Raw genomic sequence first — 21,061 nt, 5'->3', positions numbered from 1 at the left:
TGTGTGTGTGTGTGTGTGTGTGTGTGTGTGTGTGTGTGTGTGTGTGTGTGCTTGTGTTCAGTGTGTACAGGTGGTCATGCGTGTAGGTGTGAATGTGTGTACGCCTTGTTCTGCGTGTGTCTGCATACATGTATGCGCACGCACGCACACACACATCTCTCCACGTATCTCATGTTAACGTGTTCTAAGGCGCCACAGATCACAGATCAGTGGAAAGGACATCATTCTCTTCTCTCTCCTGCCAGTTTTCTTCTACAGGCAGTAGAGGGCCATTTCAGGTGTTCAGAACAGAACACCCACATGCTCAGGTGCCCAGGCAGCAATGTTAGTCAGAGAGAGGGAGGGAGGGAGGGCAGGGGGAGAGGGAGAGGGAAGGAGAGGAGAGGGAGGTAGAGAGGGAGAGAGACAGAACGGGAAGCAAGAGAGAGAAAAGCAAGATTGAGAGGGAGGGAGGGAGGGCGGGAGGGAGAGAGCGAGAGAGAGAGAAGGAAAAAAAAGGCAAAGTGATAAGAAGAGAGAGTGAGATCAAGGAGGAGAGAAACAGCGAGGACGAAAGGAAACTCGAAAGGAAGAGAGACAGACAGGATACGGTGAGGATAGTGAAGAAAGAGTGCACAGATTGATACAGCAATTACCAGGAAAATATTCCCCAGCATCGGAATACATCTACATACATTAGAGAGCTGCAGCCTCGCTCCTTTGCCACGGTCTCTGCCGGAGAGGGGGAGAGGGGCATGGCGAGCCTCTCAGACCGTCACGAAGCGCCCTCAAAAGGGCAATGCCGGGTGCCCGCACTCCCCTGGAAAAGCCTCTCCACTCAGTATGGTGCTCACTCAGACTTCCCCTGAACTGTTCCTAACTGCCTGTCTGCTCACGCGGAGACAGAGGGATACACATTTTAGTCATTTAGCAGACGCTCTTATCCAGAGCGACTTCCAGTAGCGAGTGGATCCATTTTTCATACTGGTCCCCCATGGGATTTGAACCCACAACCCTGGTGTTGCAAAAGCCATGCTCTACCAACTGAGCCACACGTTCGAGCACGCACGCACGCACACACACACTCTCTTACTGCCCCTACACCAGATGTGTTCCACAGTCAGACTATTCCATAATCAAACCCCATTCAAAATCTGCATGACAAACACATCCCTAATCACTTCCCCTTGGTGGGTGTTGGCAACGAGGCACACTCTCTACTGAGTGACAGAGAGTGAGGGGAGGGGTTGATGTTGTTATTATTAGACGCGCACAAACAAACACACATACACACCCTCCTAAGCACCCCTCTCTCCCTCTCGCCTGACACTGTGGCATGACATACTACACTGTCCCCATCGCCGCGTGGCATTTATGAGGTTCACCATGTCAGGCACCAGTCGCTAATTTGAGAGACGTCTTTTTATCCACCAATAGACATAATATCACACACACACACACACACACACACACACACACACACTCCCGTCTGACTATTGTGACTGGCTGTCCTACACAGACAGAGTGAATCAGATCTCCCCTGAAACCTGTCTTCTTTAAAGTGCTGTGTGTATGTGTGTGTGTGTGTCTTTGTCAGTCAGTAACAGACAGTTGCTACAATAGGATTCAATAGGATTCAATAGGATCAATAGGATTCATTGCTACGCTAGGCTAGTGCTAGTGCAATCCAGTTATGGAACATAATGGATGTGGATAAAAGGCTAGGTTGCTAGGATCCCTGTAAGCCCTGCATCTATATAGTAAATATAGTATACAGCTACAGGCACCATTATATATATATATATATATATATATATATATATATATATACACCCTGTATAGAGGCTGTTATGTAGGTAAGTACCTTGTTGATGCTGCACTGAATGCCCCAAACACACACACACACACACACACACACACACACACACACACACACACACACACACACACACACACACACACACACACACACACAAAGAACAGCATGGCAGGTAAAAAATAATGTCTCACACCTACACATCAGAGAGAAGGTATCTGAACAGAAAACAGCCGGGAGGACGTAAAGATGAAAACAACAGCAACACACGTCATATAATCCAGACTGACTTGGATCTCTGCCGCAGGCTCCACGGCACTGCACCACGCGTACGCAGGAACCTCTGTGTGTGTGTGAGTGTGAGTGTGTGTGTGTGTGTGTGTGTGTGAGTGAGGGAAGTGCCTCTCCAGCCAGCTCAGGGAGGGAGGGAACGAGGGAGGAGAGGAAAGGAATGCTGACTGGGTTCTCTCAGTGGGCAGCTGGAGAAGAGGCTGAATGAAAAAGCATCCATCTACTAGCCACCGGACGAAAGGTCAGGGGTCAACACACGCAAACACAAAACACACCCACTGAAGACCAACAGTATTCTCTTTGGTCAGCTCAGCAGCACCTAGCAATTAGCTAGCAGTGGAGCATTTCATCCTTAAGAGTCTCGTGTGTCAATCTAAGTAACACATTATGAATTTGTTATTCAATGTGTTTCTATGGGCTATAGACCAAATTCAATTTTCTATGGGCTCTGGACCAAATTCCATTTTCTATGGGCTATAGACCAAATTCCATTTCTATGGGCTATAGACCAAATTCCATTTCTATGGGCTATAGACCAAATTCCATTTTCTATGGGCTATAGACCAAATTCCATTTTCTATGGGCTATAGACCAAATTCCATTTTCTATGGGCTATAGACCAAATTCCATTTCTATGGGCTAAAGACCAAATTCAATTTTTTTATCAAATCATTTTGCAATATGTAAAGGCGTCCTAAAATAAAAAATGTAATAGGTTAAATAGACCAATAACATCTACATCAAACACCAGGAGTTATGTACCCTAGCCTACAGCTCATTAATGCTACACTACTAGCTAGAGGTGTAGGGCAGGCTCTCTCTCTGGTCTGTCTCTCTCTATCTCTCTCTCTCCGTCCGGTCTGCTCCCCCCCGGTCTGTCTCTCCCCTCTCTCTCCGCCGGTCTGTCTCTCCCTCTCTCTGGCTGCTCTCTCTCTCCCCCCCGGTCTGTCTCACTTTCTCTCTCTCTGGTCTGTCTCTCTTTCTCTCTCTCTGGTCTGTCTCTCTCTCTCTCAGGTCTGTCTCTCTCTCTCTCTCTCTCTCTCTCTCTCTCTCTCTCTCTCTGGTCTGTCTCACTTTCTCTCTCTCTGGTCTGTCTCACTTTCTCTCTCTCTCTGGTCTGTCTCGCTCTCTCTCTCTCTCTCTCTCTCTGTCTCTCTCTCTCTCTGGTCTGTCTCGCTCTCTCGCTCTCTCTGGTCTGTCTCGCTCTCTCTCTGCTCTCTCTGGTCTGTCTGTCTGTCTGTCTGTCTGTCTGTCTGTCTGTCTGTCTGTCTGTCTGTCTCTCTCTCTCTCTCTCCTCTCTAGACCTCTCTCTCTCTTTGGTCTGTCTCTCTCTCTCTCTCTCTCTCTCTCTCTGGTCTGTCTCGCTCTCTCTCTCTCTCGCTCTCTCTGGTCTGTCTCGCTCTCTCTCTGTCTCTCTCTCTGGTCTGTCTGTCTGTCTGTCTGTCTGTCTGTCTGTCTGTCTGTCTGTCTGTCTGTCTGTCTGTCTCTCTCTCTCTCTCTCTCTCTAGACCTCTCTCTCTCTTTGGTCTGTCTCGCTCTCTCTCTCTCTCTCTCTCTTTGGTCTGTCTCGCTCTCTCTCTCTCTCTGGTCTGTCTCGCTCTCTCTCTCTCTCTCTCTCTCTCTCTAAGCAGTGAAGAAAGAAGCCACTGGTAAAGGGATAAAAAAAAAGACTGGATTGAAAAGTGATACAGCAATGCCCCCTACTGGTGTTCTGGCTGTACTGTGGTGGCACCTGTTTCTGCCTTTTCACTTCAAGTAGAGGGTCAAATACGATTTAAACAGACGTCTGATAGCAGCAAAGCCAATGTGACATGTAAAGGACGACCGCCGGAAGATCCTGCCGTATTAATAGATGTCGTCCACATTTGTGTGTGTGCATCTGTTTGTGTGTGTGTGTCCACTGTTGGAGCCAACCCTGCCATATTGATAGATGTCCAAATGTGTGTGTGTGTGTGTGTCAATGGAGGCTGCTGAGGGGAGAACGCCTCAAAATAATGTCTGGGAACGGAGCGAATGGAATGGCATCAAACACACGGAAACCATGGAAACCATGTGTTTGATGTGTTTGATAGCATCCCACTGATTCCGCTCCAGTCATCACCACGAGCCCGTCCAAGTGTATAGTCGTGTGTGTGTGCATGCGCGTGTGTGTGTGTGAGTGTGTGTGTGTGTGTGTCCAGCAGCTCAAAAGCCAGAGTCTCATCCAATTTGCTACTAGAAGGGTAAAAGGGATTGACTGAGGGGAGATTTGAGGCAATCATTTTGATGTGAAATGCAATTACATTAAAAAGCTCTGCAGGGCGCCGACAGAGGCATCTTTCCTCATCTAACTCTACTCATATCAACTAACGGAAGACAGCAGCACAAGGAAACAGGTCGAAGGAAGAAGCTTGCTTTGTATCCCGGCTTGACAGTCAGATCCCTACCAGTACAGTACTTTAGCAGAGTCTTTACGCGCGTGTGTGTGTGTGTGTGTGTGTGTGTGTGTGTGTGTGTGTGTGTGTGTGTGTGCGCGTGTGTTAGCTTTCAACTAACTGCATGACATAACCAAGAGTAATTATTGCTGTAATGTTGCATATTCACTCTAGCTCTGTGTGTACATAGTAGATGCGTCTTTAATGGTACCCTGTTCCCTATACAGCGCACTCCTTTTACCATGGCCCATTTTGTTAAAAGTACGCCACTATATATGGAATAGGAAAGAGGGTATAGGGTGCCATTTGGGACTCAAACAGTGATTCACGGCTAGCCCTGTTCTGCAATCCAAATGCCGATGGCTCTAGGTGTTCCATTTCATCTGAATGGGAGACAGAGGCCCCGAGGGCCAATATTTAAAAGGCTCTGTGTGCTAGGACAGTAGCTCAATGCTGCACAAGGCTGGAGAGATGGGGAGGGACAGTGATAGAGAGAGGGGAGAGTATGTCTGCCTGCCTGTCTATCTATACTGTATGTCTCTCTGTCAATGTTTGCATGCGCAGGCAACGTTCGTGTGTGTGACTTTGGCTAGTCCCAGCCATCACAGAAGTTAGCCTGTCAGCCAGTCAGCCAGTCAGTGAGTCAGCCAGCCAGTCAGCCAGCCAGTCAGTCAGCCAGTCAGTCCCCTATGAGATAGACCTAATGCACTCTCGGTTCATAGGTAGCTAGATGGTATAGCATATCAGAGTCTGCACTGCCACTGCCAGCTCTCTCAACCCACTGTTGGTCAGTGGCTGGTACGGTCTATGGACATAGGAGTGCGAGCTAAAGTCTCCAGTACCCTCCCCCCAATTGGACTCTGGACAAAAGTAGTGCAATACATAGGGGCTGTCAAATAAAATCAATCAACCCTTCTCACTTCTCTAACCATATTAGGAAGTACAGCTTTTGGCCTTTTTGGAGGAGCGAACCTGTCTTCCTCACCATACCCAGTGCTTTCTCATTAGGGAGTCAAAGGGTCATTTGAGGTTAATAGCCTAAAGGTACGTTCTCCTTTGTGAAATATGTATTTTAACCTCAAATCGGACAACCTAAAGGTTAAAAAATGATTAAAAGGACATGAATGGATGTCTTTCGGTTCAGGTAGCTACCCGTAAATGTCCTGAGTTGACCTTCTCATGTTAAAAGTGTTTTGTCAGGAGGAGTCTTATTCATACGCTGCCCTTTCATTTCCCTCTGTCCTTCTCTTTCTCCAGCCTCAGCTCTAGTCTGAGTGCCACATTGCTCAATAACCTCAACTAACCTTTGTCTGTCTGTGTGCTCCTATGAGGAGGGGGGGAGAGAACGGAGCTATGTTATTTTAAAGAGCTCAACCAGCCCTTTTTAATTTGGGAAGGTTTGGTCATGGCTCGACCTTGACAGGCCACTGCAGCTTTACTCTGTGGGACAGGGGAAATCAATACTAAATACCACAAAATGTCATTCAGCGCGTCGTTCCAACGCAAAAGTTTGATACTCGTTCCAAAGAGTCAATGCATAGAGGTGGAAGTGAACACACATAGACTGACAATACATTGAATATAGCGTGGCTAACTTCTACTGCAGAGTAGTGTCATTTGCCTGCTCCTTCTCCAAAGGTCACTGTGTGGGATTCATTAGCTGTGGTAGAGAAGGAGTTGGCAGAAATGAGAAAAGGTTAGATGGAGTAATAAAAGAAGGATATTTGATATTTAAAAAAAAAACTCAATAATAGGAGAGACGTACTGTGTTGGTGTTTGCCGTTAGACACCTTCCCCTGGACTGGAGTGCTGGTTGGTTCTGTGAGTGATGAATATTCATTTGGCCTGGGGAGGTGAGGAAGTGTGAGCATGCTACACGCGCTGCCGTCTGACATATTACATTCTCTCTGATCAGGGGATAGGTGTTGGAGGGGGAGGGGGGGCTTTTGATGCAACATGCAATTACAAAATAAAAGCTGGATTGAAAAGTTGAAGAAAGTAAGAGTGAAGACCCAAGGCTACCGGAGTGCAGTGCTTTCGACAATGTGTCCAATGTTTTCTGTCCAGTGTTAAATAGAATATTCTCTCAACATGCATTTTACTAAATCATATATCTGACACATAAACTACACAGCTACCGTCCTTCACATCAACAAACAGCCTTCCCTTTTGATCGCTTCACTCATTTGGGAATAGATTGGCTGGGCCTATTTCTGCTTCCATCCCTCCCTCCATCCCTTCTCATCCCAGTCCAACCCAGTCCAGTTCAGTCCAGACCAGTCCAGCGAGGGGAGAAGACAGAGACTGACCCAGTCTGAGGACACCAGACTGGTCCAAAATGACACCCTATTCCCTATAAAGTGCACTACTTTTGACCAGAGCCCTATTGCCCCTATATGGGGAATAGGGTGCCATTAGGGATGCAGACCAGGACTGATCGACCCCGTCATCACACACACCCATCTCCTGAAGAGTTCCATTACTGAAATCAATGTGTGTGCACTGTGTGTGTGTGTGTGTGTGTGTGTGTGTGTGTGTGTGTGTGTGTGTGTGTGTGTGTGTGTGTGTGTGTGTGTGTGTGTGTGTGTTTCTTCGTGTATGTGTGTCCAGCCGTTGCATTGCCTAACATATAGATAGTGTCTCCGTCCACAGGCTGGGGCTGTGTGGTATAGTGTAGCAGGAATCAATCATGAAGGAGCAGCTTTAGGGGAGCACACTGACTGGCAGAGGGCAATTTGTCTCATTTAACTGTTGCCTACCTACTGGAATCAAATTAGCTTTGCTCTTTTTGCTTTCTGAAAGCCAAACTGTTTTACATAAAAAGCAAAGTAGATCGAATTACCATAACATGTACCTTTGCAGAGAAGGTAACATTGGCACATTAGAGGGAGCGGTTGGAATTCACTGAACAAGAGCCCCTGCCAATCCCACCATTGCATTCTTATCCAGATATTTGGAGGTTCTAGCCAGAAACCACATTTTATGGTTCACTTTGGAGATACATTTTTTGTGCCTTGCTCTCCCCTGTCAGATGGTTATCTAGCACACATCCAAGATAATTAACTGAGTTTACTTATTTTTTATTTCACCTTTATTTAACCAGGTAGGCCAGTTGAGAACAAGTTCTCATTTACAACTGCGACCTGGCCAAGATAAAGCAAAGCAGTGCGACACAATGGATAAACAAAAGTACAGTCAATAACACAATAGAAAATCTGTATACAGTGTGCAAATGATGTAAGGAGGTAAGGCAATAAATAGCCCATAGTGGCGAAGTAATTACAATTTAGCAATTAACACAGGAGTGATAGATGTGGAGATGAGGATGTGCAAGTAGAAATACTGGTGTGCAAAATAGCAGAAAAAAAAACAAAAAACAAACATGGGGATGAGGTACAGTTGAAGTCGGAATTTTACATACACCTCAGCCAAATACATTTCAACAATTCCTGACATTTAATCCTAGTAAAAATTCCCTTTCTTAGGTCAGTTAGGATCACCACTTTATTTTAAGAATGTGAAATGTCAGAATAATAGTAGAGAATGATTTATTTCAGCTTTTATTTCTTTCATCACATTCCCAGTGGGTCAGAAGTTTGCATACACTCAATTAGTATTTGGTAGCATTGCCTTTAAATTGTTTAACTTGGGTCAAACGTTTCGGGAAGCCTTCCACAAGATTCCCACAATAAGTTGGGTGAATTTTGGCCCATTCCTCCTGACAGAGCTGGTGTAACTGAGTCAGGTTTGTTGGCCTCCTTGCTCACACACGCTTTTTCAGTTCTACCCACATATTTTCTATAGGATTGAGGTCAGGGCTTTGTGATGTTCATTCCAATACCTTGACTATGTTGTCCTTAAGCCATTTTGCCACAACTTTGGAAGTAGGCTTGGGGTCATTGTCTATTTGGATGATGTCATGCCCATGATGTCAAGCAAAGAGGCACTCAGTTTCAAGGTAAGCCTTGAAATACATCCACAGGTACACCTCCAATTGACTCAAATTATGTAAATTAGCCTATCAAAAGCTTCTAAAGCCATGACATCATTTTATGGAATTTTCCAAGCTGTTTAAAGGCACAGTCAACTTAGTGTATGTAAACTTCTGACCCACTGGAATTGTGATACTGTGAATTATATGTGAAATAATCTGTCTGTAAACAATTGTTGGAAAAATTACTTGTGTCATGCACAAATGAGATGTCCTAACCAACTTGCCAAAACTATAGTTTGTTAACAAGAAATGTGTGGAGTGGTTGAAAAACGAGTTTTAATGACTCCAAAGTAAGTGTATGTAAACTTCTGACTTCAACTGTAGGTAGTTGGTTGGATGGGCTATTTACAAATGGGCTGTTTACAGCTGCAGCGATCGGTAAGCTGCTCTGACAGCCGATGCTTAAAGTTAGTGAGAGAGATATAAGTCTCCAACTTCAGTGATTTTTGCAATTCGTTCCAGTCATTGGCACTGAGAACTGGAAGGAAAGGCAGCTTTGGGGATGACCAGTGAAATATACCTGCTGGAGAGCGTGCTACGAGTGGGTGTTGCTGTGGTGACCAGTGAGCTGAGATTAAGGCGGAGATTTACCTAGCAGACTTATAGATGACCTAGAGCCAGTGGGTTTGGCGACGAATATGTAGCGAGGACCACCCAACGAGAGCATACAGGTCGCAATGGTGGGTAGTATACGGGGCTTTGGTGATAAAACGGATGGCACTGTGATAGACTGCATCCAATTTGCTGAGTAGAGTGTTGGAGGCTATTTTGTAAATTACATCGCTGAAGTCAAGGATCGGCAGGATTGTCAGTTTTACAAGGGTATGTTTGGCAGCATGAGCGAAGGAGGATTTGTTGCGAAATTGGAAGTTGATTCTAGATTTAATTTTGGATTGGAGATGCTTAATATGAGTCTGGAAGGAGAGTTTACAGTCTATCCAGACACCTAGGTATTTATAGTTGTCCACATATTCTAAGTCAGAACCGTTCAGAGTAGTGACACTATGCGAGCCGCAGGTGTGGGCAGCGATCGGTTGAAGAGCATGCATTTAGTTTTACTAGCGTTTAAGAGCAGTTGGAGGCCACGGAAGGAGTGTGGTATGGCATTGAAGCTCGTTTGGAGGTTAGTTAACACAGTGTCCAAAGAAGGGCCAGATGTATACAGAATGGTGTTGTCTGCTTAGAGGTGGATCAACGAATCACCAGCAGCAAGAGCGACATCACTGATATATACAGAGAAAAGAGTCGGCCCGAGAATTGAACAGTGTGGCACCCCCATAGAGACTGCCAGAGGTCCGGACAACAGGCCCTCCGATTTGACACACTGAACTCTATCTGAGAAGTAGTTAGTGAACCTGGCGAGGCAGTCATTAGAGAAACCAAGGCTGTTGAGTCTACCGATAAGAATACGGTGATTGACAGAGTCGAAAGCCTTGGCCAGGTCGATGAAGACAGCTGCACAGTACTGTTTTTTATCGATGGTGGTTATGATATCGTTTAGGACTTTGAGCGTGGCTGAGGTGCACCTGTGACCAGCTCGGAAACCGGATTACATAGCGGAGAAGGTACGTTGGGATTCGAGATGGTCGGTGATCTATTTGGCTTTCGAAGACTTTAGAAAGGCAGGGCAGGATGGAGATAGGTCTGTAACAGTTTGGGTCTAGAGTGTCTCCCCCTTTGAAGAGGGGGATGAACGTGGCTGCTTTCCAATCTTTAGGAATCTCAGACTATACGAAAGCGAGGTTGAACAGACTAGTCAAAGGGGTTGCGACAATGGCGGCGGATAATTTTAGGAAGAGAGGGTCCAGATTGTCTAGCCCAGGACATCAACTGTCTGGAGAAGCGGGGGGGGGGGGGGGGGGGGGGGGGGGGGGCGGGCTTGGGCCAGTTGCTGCGGGGGTGCAGAGCTGTTGGCTGATAGTTTCCATGATCTAACTTATTTTTTTGTTGAGGAATTACCCTTGGAAGTTTTAGTTCGCTGGGAAAACACCCTAGTTCAACAGACACATTCACAATGTGAGTTACACAGGGGGTGATAACTAGCGCAGCATACTTTAGAAATCTGGGAGGAATGTTGTCATGGCCATTTAATTTGGAATGGTCAAGTTCTTTCAGCTTCTTTACCACAGTTAACTCAGACTTGAATCCCCTGCTGCGAGCAAAACTATTGGACTTGACTTTGCCCATAACAATCTGACTGACAAGGTAACTTGCTAACTAATGTATTAGCTATAGTCGTAAAATAGCTATTCAGACTGTCTGCAGCAACCACAGTCTTGTCTGATGTGACCGTTCCTCCAAAGTCCAAGCTAAGACTTTGGTTACGGTAACAGATTCAAGCCCAAAGCTCAAACAGCTTCATACACTATTCTCAAATATGTTGTCATTAAAATAATCTTTCATGGCCTTCTCTATCATCCTGTTAACCTAATTTCTTGGAGTTTATAAATAATATAATCTGCCCTGGATTTCCTGAACTCCAGAAAGCATTAATTTCTAATCTTAATTGCCTTTAAATGTTATCGTTTATGTCACGTTTGTTGTATGATGAAGGAGACCAAGGCGCAGCGTGTGTATCGTTCCACATTTTATTATAATTGTGAAACTATGCAAGATATACAAATAAATGCAATACATACAAATAAACAAAAACAAAAACCGTGACAAAGAGGTGCAACATACACTAACTTAACTCTACCATAGAAAGCTTTCTATGGTCAGGACATGACAGTACATGTCAGGACATGACATGTCGCCGGAAGCTCCGGACTGGGAACTGTCGCCGGAAGCTCCGGACTGGGAACTGTCGCCGGAAGCTCCGGACTGGGAACTGTCGCCGGAAGCTCCGGACTGGGAACTGTCGCCGGAAGCTCCGGACTGGGAACTGTCGCCGGAAGTTCTGGACTGGGAACTATAGCTGGAAGCTCTGGACTGGGAATGCGCACTGGAAGCTTGATGCGTGGGGCTGGCACAGGTGGCGCCAGACTGGTAACACGCACCTCAGGGCGAGTGCGGAGAGCAGGAACAGGACACACCGGACTGGGCAGGCGCACTGGAGGCCTGATGCATGGGGCTGGCACAGGTGGCGCCAGACTGGTAACACGCACCTCAGGGCGAGTGCAGGGAGCAGGAACAGGACACACCGCACTGGGCAGGCGCACTGGAGGCCTGATGCGTGGGGCTGGCACAGGTGGCCCCAAACTGGTGACACACACTTCAGGGCGAGTGTGAGGAGGAGGCACAGGATATACTGGACCGTGGAGGCGCACTGGAGGTCTAGAGCGTAGAGCTGGCACAACCCATCCTGGCTGACTGCTCACTGGGCTGTGGAGACGCACTGGAGATACGGTGCGCATCACTGCATAACACGGTGCCTGTCTGGTCACGCGCTCCTTAAAGCAAGTACGTGGAGGAGACACAGGACGTACCAGACTGGGGAGGCGCACTGAAGGCCAGATGCGTGAAACTGGTGCATATGACACTGGACTGGTATCACGCTCCTCAGCTCGCCCGCTCTGCAGCGCTCTCAATGCCAACACCTCTCTCCGGAATCTTGCGTCGAGTTCCTCACTCGTCTCCCTGACTGGCTCTGGTTCACCCCTCGGCTCTCCACGGTAAGCACGAGGAGTTGGCTCAGGTCCCAAACCTGACTCCACGAAACTCCCCGTGTGCCCCGCCAATTGTTTTTTTGGAGCTGCCTCTCGGGCTTCCGTCGTTGCCGTGCTAGTTCCTCGTATTGTCGCCGTTTCTCTCTCGCTGTTTCCGCCTGCTTCCATGGCAGGGTCTTGTCCCCTGCCATTACCTCCTCCCAGGTCCAGGATGTCCTCCATTCTCTTCTCTCCCGGACCCAGGATCCCTGCTCCTCCTGGACACGCTGCTTGGTCCTTTGGTGGTGGGAGATTCTGTCACGTTTGTCGTATGATGAAGGAGCCCAAGGTGCAGCATGTGTATCGTTCCACATTTTATTATAACTGTGAAACTATGCAAGACAAACAAATAAACTAATAAACAAAAACAACAAACCGTGACAAAGAGGTGCAACATACACTAACTCAAAATAATCTCCCACAAAACGTAGTGGGAAAAACAACAACTTAAATATGATCCCCAATTAGAGACAACGATGACCAGCTGCCTCTAATTGGAGATCATCCCAAAAAAACAACAACATAGAAATACAGAAACTAGAACCACACAACATAGAAAATTAAAACTAGACAAAACCCCCTGTCACGCCCTGACCTACTCTACCATTGAAAATAAAAGCTTTCTATGGTCAGGATGTGACAGTTTATCCATGGTTCTGTTCTTTGCTTAGTTCTAACATTTTGTTCTAGAGCATGCTTGTCTACAGCATCTAAAAACAATCATTTAAAATTGCCCCAGGCATTTTCCACCTCATTACATTTTAATACAGCAGACCAGTCCAATTTGCTCAAACAATGAACAAAAAGATCTGCACTATAGTTCTTCATAGACTTCATTTTTATTGAGTTATGGCAATTAAAAACAGTTTTATGAAACTTCCTTGTACAGAAAATTATGGAAGGATCACTGAGCCCATATACAACCCCACTGTTTGATGTCTTTGATCTATCCCACACCAACACAAAGTCAATGATGGTTTGGGTAGAAGGACAGACCCTGGTGGGCTCATTAATCAGCTGGTGTAAAGAAAACAGATTACAAAAATTCTTAAGAGCTTTTAAAGTAGCATTGTCCTTTTTGAGCATGCCTGTATTACAAATAAAATCACCATTAACAATAACCTTTGATTTACCAAAATCTGCACAGTTGGAACAAGTCTCCTCCAACAATTCATAAAACGTATGCTGTTCTGGTGATCTGTAACAGGTTCCGACTATAATGGGTTTGCATTTTGGTAATATAATGTCCAACCATCCAGGATTCGCCCTGTCATCTGACCTAGGGGTTGCCTTTCAGGTCCTCTGACCCTATCCCCGTTTCGTTCCACATCCATTCGGCACAACAGACTGTCTCGTCCGGGGCCTCACTCGGCATCCTTGCCTGGTCCCCCCCGTCGCGCTCAGACAGCAAATGGAAGCAGGAGGATCAGGTTGGTTGTCAGGATCAAGGTCTGTAAATTCACTGTTTATTATGCATACCTGAAAGAGAGGGCTCCTACTCTTCTGGCTTTCTCCATTGTAGCATGCCACTGCTCCAATGGATTCATCGCTAGAAAATGGACCGGGGAACTGATGAACATGTCCAGACAGTAAGAGGCATAGAGTAATTAAGAGGTTTCCACCATCTATTTGGCGTTTACCTCCGACCTTAATCTCCCTTTTGGAGGGACTGTGCCAGCTGAGATATATACGAACGTGTTAAATAGGGTGTATTTGGCTTTGTGCCAATCTGGTCTTCGAGCATGATCTTCTGATTAAAACCGCATACCTTGTTGACAGGACATCAACGTGATGTACAAAAAGGGCCAGTATCTATTAATGTTATATATAAAATCGTAAATTAAACACTGCCAACACGCCAAACTTTACAGCTGCCGTCTTGGATGTCGATCATGTATATCCAGACTCACAGACTTATAGATCTGTTTGTTCTGTATAGCCAATGACCACATGAGTTGGCTGTACAACACCATAACAGATCTGGGACCAGGCTATATATTCACAACCATTTGAAAAATGTTTAACACATTCAATGTGATGTTTGCATTTGATATATCTAAGCAAGTGTTAGCCTCACCTACACTACAAGTGTTGAGTGACAGGTGTATAGACATGCTTGCAATTTTCAACTTCGCCACATGGAGTCACTATAATACAAATTAAATTCAGCTACCGCTCTACCTGTGGTAAATTTACAGCACATCATGCCCTGTAAAGTTGTCTGCATCACAGGAGGTTGGTGGCACATTAATTGGGGAGGACAGGCTCATGGTAATGGCTGGAACGGAATATGTGGACTGGTATCAAATAGATCCAACACATGGCTAAACTCACATGGTTTCCATGTGTTTGATGCCAATCCATTTGCTCCGTTCCAGCCATTATTAGGAGCCGTCCTCCCCTCAGCAGCCTCCTGTGGTCTGCATACTCGGTTCCCTTGAAAAATGGGAAAAAAGTGGCAATAGTACTTCTTGTCCATCTTGAGACGCCGTAGCCAGTCCAAATGAATCTAAGATAACTCAACAAATCTGTCATTCACCTGGATGTTTTTGCCGAGGAGGTCTTAGTCGCACAATTTTACATCTAACTAAGATGTTTGGTGCAGTATTTCTCAAGTGGAAAAACGTGCATGAAAATGAGTCGTGAAGAATCCCTACTGTTGACCAATCACCGACAAATCGGCATAGACTTAGCTATCAAACTTCGGCTTACCTCTGGGGAAAAATGTAGTCACAAACAGCCGTAAAAAAAATAAAAAAATAAAAAAAATAAAAATGTCGTCATAATATATGCACAAACTGTTCCGAACTGTTTAGGGTGGGAAGCATGCAGACGCCTTAAGAGTACCACAAACTGTTCCGAACTGTTTAGGGTGGGAAGCATGCAGACGCCTTAAGAGTACCACAAACTGTTCCGAACTGTTTAGGGTGGGAAGCATGCAGACGCCTTAAGAGTACCACAAACTGTTCCGAACTGTTTAGGGTGGGAAGCATGCAGACGCCTTAAGAGTACCACAAACTGTTCCGAACTGTTTAGGGTGGGAAGCATGCAGACGCCTTAAGAGTACCACAAACTGTTCCGAACTGTTTAGGGTGGGAAGCATGCAGACGCCTTAAGAGTACCACAAACTGTTCCGAACTGTTTAGGGTGGGAAGCATGCAGACGCCTTAAGAGTACCACAAACCACATGGTATGCTAGCCAACCCAAAAGATAACACATGAACGATATTTTTTAGTTGCACTGCAACCTACTAAAAGTCCCATGCACAACCACTTTACACTTCAGGCATAATACAGTCATGACACAGAATACTATCAGATCAACTAACCAAAAATGCGTTAAAAGCTGCTAATGTATTCAAAGCCACGCTTCTAACTATAATGACAATAATATATGCCCAATCAATCAAACCAATGACATTAGATTTGATTACTTTTTCAATATTCTCCAGAAATATATTTCCTGCTTATTAGTATGTAACTTAAAGGGGGTGGCAGGTAGCTTAGTGGTTAAGAACGTTGGGCCAGTAACCAAAAAGGTTGCCGGTTTGAATTGCCGAGCAAAGCACTTAACTCTTGTCGCTCTGGATAAGAGCATCTGATAAACGACTACATATCTAATGAAGAATGTTGAATTGCATTTTAATTTAATCAAAGAACTGTTAACTTTCAGTCCATGTATAGTCAGTATGACAACAAACAGTCAGTCGCCCTCTCACATTTCACAGTAAGCGTCGGACCCTCGAAAAGTGTGTCATAGTATAGACCTAGCATCAGTTTAGCCTTTTAGAGCATAATGAATACGATGACATGGACATGGGGGAGCTGATTCTAGATCAGCACTCCTACTCTGAGATGGGCACTGCTCTGAATTCAATCCACTGTGATCAGTCTAATGTGTATTTATAGTCGTTGGCCACTAGGTGAGAGCATTTAGTCATATTTCTCTAAGCAGCAGAAACCATTCTGGAATGAATCCACCGTTTGACGCCACTTCTTTGTACAAGTTTGCAATAATATTTAGGAATATCCTTGTAATATACGTATTCCTCCAGTGCTGCCGGTGTGTGTACTTAAAGGGAAGTTAAATGAAAGATTACATACAGAGATGAATGAAAACAGCAAAGTTTCATGGCACCCTATTACCTATATAGTGCTCATAGGACTCTGGTCAAAAGTAGTACACTAGATAGGACATACTCCATAATGTACACGGACTTATCTGCTGAGGTGGCATTTGTTCAGCTTGTAAATTACCTGCCTCAGAGTAATCCTTTGATCAAATAGCGATGTTTGAAAATGCTCAGCCATACGCAGGTGAATTAAGTCATCTGTCGAAGTTACTGTTAATCATATCATCACAAAGGAAATAACAGACGCTATGCAATATGCGTGTGATGGTATTGCAGGCTGTGTTGGGGAATCAAAAGACTGAAGAGATGAATATGGGAAAGTCAGTCCCACACACCTGAGGTGGGAAACGGAAGTGTGTTTGTGTGTCTGTTTGTGCGTCTGTGTGTGTGTGTGTGTGTGTGTGCGTGCATGCGTTAGTGTTTGTGTGCCTCTGTGACTCTCTCTCCCTTTGCAAATGTTAGTTGAATAATTCATGGCCTGATATAATTGTTGGCTGCGGTTGCAGGTAGAGCTTTATCACGTTGTACGTCATTAAAAGGGTGTCCAAAAAAATAAATGATGAAAGCAGAGGCAACAGAGACAACCCAAGCAGTTTGTTGAAAAAGAAGGCAAAAGTCTGTGTGATGACGTGGTGTGAAGTGTGATGACGTGGTGTGAAGTGTGATGACGTGGTGGGAAGTGTGATGACGGAAGGTGAGAGTATATCAGTGGATGGATTCAGTGGTAATGTCAGTTAGTGGCATTCACTGTTCTGACTCTCTGTGCAAGTCCAAGGGTGTACAGAACAGTAGAGTAACTCAAGTGTAAAGTACTCTGTACAACTGTCAAACACTCAAACGTGTCCGCCCCCCCCAAAAAAGTGTCAATACAATACAAGAATCCCTTTCTAAGACGCTTTGCCAGAACGGTTGCCCTTTTGTAAAACACATGGATACAAGGCTAATACTTGTGATGTAGCCACAGAGCACAGAGAGAGGAAGGGAAGGAAACGGAAACCACTGCCTGGGACCCACCTGGGCACAGCCTTAGAAATACACCACAGCCAGACTCACAGACTTGCAGACACCATAGAACTCAATACAACGCTTCCGACTTCCTCACGGGGCTGAGGAGAGCCAAATTGGTTACGGTACTCACGTCAAACTCGTTGAGGGCCGCGGCCAGCTCGCCGATGCCAGCGTGGCCGTGCTTCTCGTCGCCGGGCGAGGTGGCCTGGGCGGCGCTGCTGATGCCCCCGATGGCCTCCTGCACCTGCTTGAAGACGTAGTCGCGGTTGGCGCGCGTGGCTGCCACGTCCGGGTGGCGCAGGAAGGCCTGCGAGGCCGTGTAGAGCATGGTGGCGTTCTTCTTCAGGGCGCCACGCGCCGCCGCCATTTCGTCCCGGCATTGGGGGTCTTTCAGCTCCTGAAGACGAGACGGGTGAGTTAGGAAATGTTATATACTGGTCAGGAAATGTTATATACTGGTCAGGAAATGCTATATGCTGGCTTGGAAATGTTGTATACTGTTTAGGAAATGTTATATATTGTCAAGAAAATGTTATGGTTAGGAAATGTTATACACTGAGTTTACAAAACATTAAGGACACCTGTTCTTTCCATGACATAGACTGACCAGGTAAATCCAGGTGAAAGCTATGATTCCTTATTGATGTCACCTATTAAATCATCTTCAATCAGTGTAGATAAAGGGGAGGGGGCAGGTTGAGACAATTGAGATGTGGATTGTATATGTGTGCCATTCAGAGGGTGAATGGGCAAGATTGCCTTTGAACAGGGTATGGTAGTAGGTGCCTGGCGCACCGGTTTGCATCAAGAACTGCAGCGCTGCTGGGTTTTTCACGATCAACAGTTTCCTGTGTGTATCAAGAATGGTACACCACCGAAAGGACATCCAGCCAACTTGATACAACTGTGTGAAGAATTGGAGTCCCTGTGGAAAGCTTTCAACACCTTGTAAAGTCTATGCCCTGACGAATTCAGGCTGTTCTGATGGCAAAATTGGGCGGTGCAAGTCAACATTAGGAAGGTGTTCTTAATATTTGGTATACTCAGTGTATATTGGTTAGGAAAGGTTGTATACTGTTTAGGAAACGTTATATGCTGTAGGAAATGTTGTATAATTATTAGGAATTGTTATATCTGTTAGGAAAATGTGATATACTGGTTAAGAAATGTTATATTGCTTAGGAAATGCTGTACTTGTTAGGACATGCTACATATACTCAGACCAGACCTCAGCACAGGTTATATAGTAAACCTGCAGAATTTGACTAACATACTAAACTTAGTTGACTTTTGTTTTGAAGCAGTATTGTAATTGATTTGAAAAGTTTGAGGTACTGTCACTTTGTTTGAAATCACTCTCAAGATATTATCCAAACGAAGGCTGAATATTTCATTAAATACACTCAAATGAATCGACACATACCATTATTGTGGGCATAAGATATGTGTTGATTGAAAGTTCAACCTTGAGGCTTTAAATTGCATGGGCTTCATTCAATAAGTCTACGCGTATTCTGTTCACACATCATAAAGCCTTGATAGACAGACCTTCTTGATATAAAGACATACATTTTATGTGAAGCCTGTCCCCTTGAAGAGTGCAACCTGCGTGACCCAACAGTTCCGACTGAGAGTGTAACACATTACCTATTACAGATTTCCTGTCAAAACTCTACGTATGCATTATTAAGAGTTCTCCTTCTAAGAAAGGTAAAAAGCACTCCCTGAAAGATGTGCCACTTCCAAAAAGTACCCAAACTTAGTGGAGCTTTAAGAAGGCACTAAAAGACATTAACAATTTCCCCTGAATTCCAAATTATTTTTCCCATGGCAATGATTTAAGAGGCATTTCCAGGTACGTGGAGATGTGAGTCAACCAACCGAGAGACGGCAGCTCAACTCTTCCCGTACGTGTCCCAAATGGCACCCTGTTCCCCATCTAGTGCACTCCTCTTGACCAGAGGTCTGTGAGCCCTGCCCAAAAGCAGTGTCCCCATGTGAGACGCACGCTCAGTCATTCCTCAGTCAGAAACGGTGTGCTACGGCACAGTCACAACTCCACGGCTACAGCTCAGCTTTTGAACGTGCTTTTTGGAGAAGGCGTTCAGCTATGACCGAGAGCATAGCTTGGTGCTGGGACCAGAGTCGTTTCTCTCTCCCTAGGTTGGCTGTAGAGACAGCGGTGTGATGTATTGCCATGACATTGACTGTATCTGCTTGCTTTGTGCGTGGGTGCGTGTGTGCGATGTACTGCTATGATAGAGAATCAGTGTTCTCGCTGTATCTTGGTAAGAGCCAAAGGGCTCTCCGTCTATCTACCAGTTTTTTTTTTTATGTGTCTGCCTGGGCTACTGGTTTCACTCTACAGTTCCTCTGGCTGGATCTGATCGTCTCGAGGTTTAACACATCACTGATGGTTAGAGGGGATAATGGTGCCGGGGGTACAGTTGTGTGTGTGTGTGTGTGTGTGTGTGTGTGTGTGTGTGTGTGTGTGTGTGTGTGTGTGTGTGTGTGTGTGTGTGTGTGATATGTGTGTTAATACAAGCTCAAGGAGCCAGGTGTGGAATACGAAACATTTGACTATTACCTGTAGCGTGAGTGTGTGTGTGTGTGTGTGTGTTACCTGCTGTCTGCGGGCAGCCACATAGTTGAGCTTCACCATCTCCTTGCCAAACTCCTTGAAGCGGTTGGCCAGGTCCTGCTCGTTGGTGGCATTTTTCACTGCCTCCAAGGCCTCCTCCACCTGTCACACACACACACACACACACACACACACGGAAACACAGAGACACAGATATTTAACATTTGTAAAATGTTTATGGACATAGCTAACCTCTGTACCTTAAGGCTTTCTATTAAGTATTTTCATTAAGAGACAAAACTTCAGCTACAGATGTAGGCTCTCAATTTGAGCCAGTTTGCCTCAGCAGGAAAATAATCACCCAGCAACAGTGAAATGTGAATTATGTGGATTATAATTAATGGACATTTATGTTGGTCTGAAATTTCAAAGGGGAAATTACAAACTTCAGAAGCCTTTTTAAATCTCAAACACAATACAAGTTTTACATTTCCTGCATTGCAGTAAAGTCCTCCTGCATCAGGGTGATCAAATTAAAACCTACATCTGTATAAAAAATTATGAGGCACTTTGCTTGGCGGAGACCAAAATGAATTTGTAATTGCTACCAGAAATATTTTTTTTTAGTGTGGCCATTAACTTGTGTGTTTTTTTAAATGGTCCCCTTTTAGCGATCCTCATCCCTGTATGTGCAGGTTCATCCTTATTCTCAACTACTGTAATGGAAAGAGAGAGTGAGAGAGAGAAAAGGAGAAAGATGAGAGAGAGAGAGAGAGAGAGAGAGAGAGAGAGAGAGAGAGAGAGAGAGAGAGAGAGAGAGAGAGAGAGAGAGAGAGAGAGAGAGAAATAAAGAAGAAAGAGAGAGAGGGAGAGAGAGAAATTGTAAGTGGCCTTTGATGGCGAAGCTTAGGCACAGACTGGAGTTAAGCCCTCTCTCGGCTCCCGGGGACACCCTAAATGTTTCTAGAAGATGAACTGTCTGAGAGTGTGTGTGTGTGTGTGTGTGTGTGTGTGTGTGTGTGTGTGTGTGTGTGTGTGTGTGTGTGTGTGTGTGTGTGTGTGTGTGTGTGTTTGTGTTTGTGTGTGTGTGTGTTTGTAGGTCTGGGCAGTTGTACCAGCACTGCACTGGATCACAATAAAAGCACTACAGCCCAAATCCTAACTTGTGATATGTATGTGTCCTGTAAACAGAAAGGCT

At 45.3% G+C, this 21,061-nt stretch overlaps 1 protein-coding gene across 1 annotated transcript in view; it reads right to left on the bottom strand.

Annotated features, from left to right (window-relative positions):
• The window catches only part of LOC106602757 (catenin alpha-2), a 672,188-nt gene that overhangs the window by 489,396 nt on the left and 161,731 nt on the right, over positions 1-21,061 (bottom strand). Inside the window, exons 5-6 of the mRNA XM_014195596.3 lie at positions 19,906-20,025; positions 17,413-17,679 (exon numbers count right to left, since the gene is read on the bottom strand). Of these exons, the coding sequence (XP_014051071.2) occupies positions 17,413-17,679; positions 19,906-20,025 (387 nt within the window). The remainder of the gene's footprint in view (positions 1-17,412; positions 17,680-19,905; positions 20,026-21,061) is intronic.

Source organism: Salmo salar, chromosome 04 (genome assembly GCF_965601325.2).
Source record: "Salmo salar chromosome 04, fSalSal1, whole genome shotgun sequence".
NCBI lineage: Eukaryota > Metazoa > Chordata > Actinopteri > Salmoniformes > Salmonidae > Salmo > Salmo salar.
This window is presented reverse-complemented; position numbering and strand designations above follow the sequence as displayed.